Below are 652 nucleotides of genomic sequence, written 5' to 3'. Positions count from 1 at the left end.
CCCCCCAAATTCATTGATTGCCTAGAGTTTGCTAGACGAACAGAAACACACAAATCCAAAAACTGAACACATACCAGCTTGGCTCTTTGTTTTAACAGTTCTTCCCGAAGAGAAACATACACCTTGGATGTGAGGGCATCCACATGAAGAACCAATGCCTTGGTTTTCTCACCAGGAACAATATTTTTGTCTACAAATAAGAATAAGATTATCTCCTGATGACAGTGAAGGATTTTGAGCAACTGAGCTAGTGGCACATGACAGACAGAAAGGGTGGCCTGTGGTTCAGTTTAATTCCTGAAGACCATAGTGACAAAAAGACTGCTTAATTACTAAGTGTAACTAAGTTACTGTAACAAAGTCAACTTAGTACCAAACATACAATAAGTCTCTTTAAGCAAAGAACAGATTCCTCCAACATTAATGGCAAGGAGGGAAAAAAAAGGGGGCTTTTTTATTTGGAAAAAGAGTCTGATGCGTTCATGGAAGAACTAAATTGATTTTATAAAGATAAAACTCTAAAACAATGCAGACAAGGCTGACTAAACACAAAATCAAGGTAATACAGGTTTTGAAAAAGATTATGCTAACATTTGCACAAAACCATCATCGGTCTATCTGTTGCTGAGGAAACAAACTCTTCTGAACACAG

General features: G+C 37.4%; 1 protein-coding gene across 1 annotated transcript in view; it reads right to left on the bottom strand.

The window, feature by feature from the left end:
* PDCD11 (programmed cell death 11) overlaps positions 1-652 on the bottom strand; it is a 26,743-nt gene that overhangs the window by 12,160 nt on the left and 13,931 nt on the right. The window contains exon 18 of the mRNA XM_009328436.1: positions 75-212. Within this exon, the coding sequence (XP_009326711.1) occupies positions 75-212 (138 nt within the window). The remainder of the gene's footprint in view (positions 1-74; positions 213-652) is intronic.

Source organism: Pygoscelis adeliae, unplaced genomic scaffold (assembly GCF_000699105.1).
Source record: "Pygoscelis adeliae isolate BGI_AS28 unplaced genomic scaffold, ASM69910v1 Scaffold317, whole genome shotgun sequence".
Lineage (NCBI taxonomy): Eukaryota > Metazoa > Chordata > Aves > Sphenisciformes > Spheniscidae > Pygoscelis > Pygoscelis adeliae.
Note: the sequence above shows the minus strand (reverse complement) of the source record. Positions and strands in the feature narration are given on the sequence as shown.